This window comes from Juglans regia, chromosome 1, assembly GCF_001411555.2.
Source record: "Juglans regia cultivar Chandler chromosome 1, Walnut 2.0, whole genome shotgun sequence".
Taxonomy (NCBI): Eukaryota; Viridiplantae; Streptophyta; class Magnoliopsida; order Fagales; family Juglandaceae; genus Juglans; species Juglans regia.
In genome coordinates this window covers 8,759,383-8,764,024 of record NC_049901.1, presented here as the reverse complement: position 1 = coordinate 8,764,024, position 4,642 = coordinate 8,759,383, and the positions used below count along the sequence as shown (strand labels likewise).

General features: G+C 43.5%; 1 protein-coding gene across 1 annotated transcript; it reads right to left on the bottom strand.

Moving 5' to 3' along the window:
• Positions 1 to 661: 661 nt before the first annotated feature.
• LOC108998530 lies at positions 662 to 4,284 on the bottom strand. Its single transcript, XM_018975097.2, has 4 exons — positions 3,222 to 4,284; positions 2,621 to 3,013; positions 2,489 to 2,536; positions 662 to 2,304 (listed from the first exon to the last, which is right to left on the bottom strand). The coding sequence occupies exons 1-4, from the start codon at positions 4,282 to 4,284 to the stop codon at positions 878 to 880; spliced, it is 2,931 nt and encodes a 976-aa protein (XP_018830642.1). The 3' UTR covers positions 662 to 877.
• Positions 4,285 to 4,642: the final 358 nt, after the last annotated feature.

The window sequence follows — 4,642 nt, the reverse complement described above, 5'->3', positions numbered from 1 at the left end:
TAGGTATAGAATTACTCTTTTACTAATATTTTGACCACGTTAATCTTGAAATTTAATAATAAATTTTGAAAATTTGAAAGTTTGAATTTAGTTCTCCTCTAAACCAGCTGTCACCTCTAATTTTCTTATAATCATTAGCCAGAAAAATGAAACTTCCTTTATGGGCAATCTTTAAAGTTTGTTCATTAAATAGCTTAAATTATTATGCAGATCATCAGATATCACACGGATCTGTTAGTACTGCTTATCATTAAATGTAACATCTCTTCAAAATCCATCAAATTAACTCTGGATTTCTTGGTTGTACTCTCATTCTCCCAACTACCACCACTTTCACTTCGGCTTAATTTGCGAAGTCATGATTACTACCAGGCCTCGTAAGTCCTAGCCAGTAGTGATCCCCAAGAATGGAATCAACTAATATGTGAAGAAGAAAATGCAAAAATTAAGATATTTAAGTAAAGTTTGTACGTAGACGTATTGAAGCATTTGCAATCAAGGTTATATATGCAAAATCCACTTTAACAAACATGCATGCATCGTCAGCCATATATCCAAACAATGTGGTATCTTTGATTCTTTATCCCAATAACGAGATGTACAGTAGAAAACCGAAACCACTGTTGCACTACTTGCACATCGGTATTAACTTCTGATTTGATTTGATGGAACAAACCATACAAATCAATACAAATCAAACAATCTAGAAGCCACTTTACCCGGCATCAGCCGCCATTTCTTCTCCAAAAATCCCAGAACCTGTAAAGCACTACGTCCATTTTTAAGGTATCAAAATTAAAAGAACGCTCTCCGAAGCCAGAAAAAAAGAAAGAAAAAACATAAAAGCCTGCCCCCATTAAACACCGTATCAATCAAATCAGTACCCTCCAGCAGACAGAGATGACTGCAGCTGAAGCAGGTGGTGATAGCAGTCCGCTGCAGTTGGCCTCTGCTCTGGGTTCTGGTCCAAGCACCGGTTTTGAAGCTCTCTGAGCATCTTTGGAACCCCAGTCAAGCCACACGTTTTTATCAAATACCCAACACCCCATACGTCAACTTTCACCCCATGCAGTCCCCTTCCCATCTCTGGCGCGTTCCTCACACGCGCCGCCTCTACTGCCACCCCATGTGGATATATTTGTGGTGCACCCACTGCTTCGTCGAACCCGCACACGAACCACTCGTTTTCCCTGTCGTTTCGCCGCATCACTTTGTCCCATCCCAAGTCTCTATGCATGAAAGATAGGTCATGTAGTGCTACCAAAGCCTTGGTCACGTACTTTAGAGCCTCTACGAGTTGATCACAATTGGCAGGCTTAAATTTGCACCCTCTTGGCTTAAACGCCAGCGCCATATCCCTTTCCGATGATCGGAAGATGAATTCCGCATGTGGGATTCGGTGATCGAGAAAATCGTAGATTTCCTTCACTGCAGCCCATTTTCTTTTGCTTGAGAAAAATCTAGTTACAGTGTTTGGTGTCATTTCAAGGATAATTCCGTTACCCATATCAACCCTCTCAAAATCACTGTAAGCAAATAGCTTGTAGTTGCCTCCATTCTTCATGTTGTTTAAGCACCTCTCAGCCAGCAATGGCAATAACCCAGCAACTCTGTAACATGGGACTAGGGCTTTGAGTCTCTCAACCGGCGAAGATAGGTCTAATGAGAACAAATCTGTTCGGATAATCCGGTCCTGTCCGCGGCTTAATGCGCAAAAAGTTACCAAATAGCCAACAGCGTAGTAACCCAATATGTAAGGAAGATCCATATACGTCCACAGAAGCTTTTCCACGACTGAAGATGAGGGGTCTAAAGTTCCATCCCTTAATTGATCAGCCTCCTCTCCTCTCCATAAGCAGAAGTTCCTCACAAAACCAGTCACATTTGGCCATTGATCCTGCAACATCTCCTCCGATGCTGAAGAGGGTTTTCTTATGACAACCATTTCAACCGGACAGAATTTGGACACAATCCTGTTAATGCAATCATCCCAGAGGCCAATAAAAGTGTCTCTAGATGTAGCATTGGCAACACTGATAGTAGGGTTTGTTCGCATTATTGGGCTTAGAATATCGTATGTGATGGCTCTACAGTCCAACAATTCGGGAGAGGTAGTAAAGAAAAGCTCTTTCTCTTGTGGTAAGTCCCGATAAACATCTCTTCGCAGTGGAAAACGCAGTTCTTCAGGTGGTGGCTCTTGTAAGTGCCATGACAGCTCAAACAAGTTTGGTAATGTCGGTGGTGGAACTCGAAGGCATCCTACGTAGTACTCAGATGGATCTTGAAATTCCCATGGTTGAATAGCTGCACCCAGACAGATCATAGCATATGCATACTGTATCGTAAATTGAACCTACCCGTGAATGAATGTATAGATTTACTAAAAAACAGCCGCAGAAATATTTGAACAGAGATATTACATGTTATCACTACAAGATTGGAAGTTGACGACTTTATAATTGTTGGCAAATAATTAAATTCTGCTTACATCTTATAGAGGGCTCGGTGAAGGGAAGCGGGAGTCTCTCGGTCAGGCCTGGCATGAGTTGGAGACTCGTTAGACTGTTTCCTAGATTGTTTAGAAGAGCAAAAATATTGACCAACAGATTTTAGTTTGTACCAGAAGAAGCTGTGGAAGGTGAAGACTTTCTTCTGCCGAAGACTTTGATTTGTTGTCCAGAAACGAATCTGTCCACAGAAAAGCCTCTGAGAGGGCCATCTTCAAAGGCTTCCATGGTGCTGGGCACCATGACATCGTCAAAGAAACTGAGCTCATCTGCCTTCAAAAAACTGGAGCCTTGTAGCCTCACTCTCCCCCTGAGGTGCTCACCTTCTTCGGCCCATAGGCTCACTGATTCTTCCCACGTCATTCGTATCTTTCCAATTCGACGAAGCTCTTTCGAAGACGAAGCGCTTACAATTTCTAGAGAAGGCTCAAACCCTAGCAAGGTACCCCTGGTACCATGGAATAAAGGTTCGCTTCCACCGCTTATAACCAATTGTTTTGCCCGAGCTGCACAAGACAACAAATCAGTTTTGTTCCGTAACTGATAAGAAGAGAAGAGGATAGAATTAAGATTTTGTTGCTGAAGTTTTCACCGCTAAATTCTTACTCTAGAAAAGAGAAGGAATAAAACTTAAAACTTTCAATGTTAAACACATACCCAAGACTAAAGGGAAAGCTAGAAAATGGAAATTTATTCTTGATCTTAAAAGGAAACCTGAGGAAGGAAGCTCGTCTTCTTTGAACGGAGGTGGTGGAGGCAGAGGTCTTGCCCCCGAGAGAGCTGACCGACTATCATCCATGCCGACAATTCCAAGACTTCCCCTACTAACTTGAGAAGTTCTCATTCTAGACCCCATGAATTGCGAAAGCTCTTCAAAAACTTCTTCATCAAATGAAGCGGGTAATCTATGGAGCTTCCTCTCATAAGGAGAAAGCCTAAAGTAACTCTTTCCAACTTGCTCTCTCTCACCCCCTCTCTCCCACTCATACACCTTCCGGAATTCCCCCAACATATTATCCCACTTCGTTCCAGCTGTTTTAGCGTCCCTATTGATCCCATGTCTTTGAAGAAAATCAGCAACTTCTCTATCCTTATCGGCTCTAGTTTTACCTCTTGTCTGACCACTCTCTAATTGCTCCGGTCTTGACGATGACCCAGACACGTCAGACCCACCTTGGTACTGAATCCTCCAACCTCTAGCTAACCAAAGCATCTCGTTTGGTTTCCAGACGGGGCTTACATATTTCCCTTTTCTGATTTGATGGTGAACTTGCTCTCCCTCTGACAGCTTGTTTGTGTCCTGGCCAGAGGCAGCCGACAAAGAAGGCAAAGGAGAGCGCGGTGGAGACGAAGCAGTATCTGAGGAGGAAGCGGCCGTGGTGTGGGGTTGTTGGGTTTGCGGGTTGGTTGCGTGACACGTTGGTGATGGGCTGGATTCGGTGCTTAGTATAGCCAACTGCGTCTGTTTTGGCTGTGAAGTTGGGGACGGTAGAAGCTTCCATTGGCCTGTGTATCTCGGTCTCTTAGGATTCACAACCTCAAATTGTTGCTCAAACGGGGAAGAAGTTGCGCCGGTCGGAGGATAAAGAGGGGCAGAGATAAACGGGGAAGCTCCGGTGGCGACAACCGGAGGAGACTGTTGGTGATGGTGCGGTCTTGTTTCTGTCGATTCCTCAAGCGGGTCTTTGGGAGAAGACGAAATTTGCTGCTGTTTTTGTTGCGGTGGCGGTGGTTGTTGTTGCGGCTGCTTCTTGCTTGTGTCTCCCTTGTCACCCATATTTGACAAATGGGCCCAGCAGGAAAGACTTGGTAGATTGAAAGGAACCTTAGACAAGAACCAGACGGAATTTAGTTTCGTTGTTGGTTTGGTTTTATGCCTTATGTTGCATCTTTCATTGTTTCCTTTGCTAAAACTCACAAGGGTTTTTGTTTGTTTTGAATGCGTTCGTGGTACTTCGATTGCTGCTCCTTATCTCTCATCTTAAAGGGAAAGTCACCAATGAAACTATAGGGATCATAGCCGAGTTAAAGCTAACAGCGAAACAAAGAAAAGAAGCAGCAGAAAAAGTCGTGTTTGTGGAACTGCCTCGAATAGGACCCTTCAGTTTATTAACCAGTTAATTAATTGAATCACA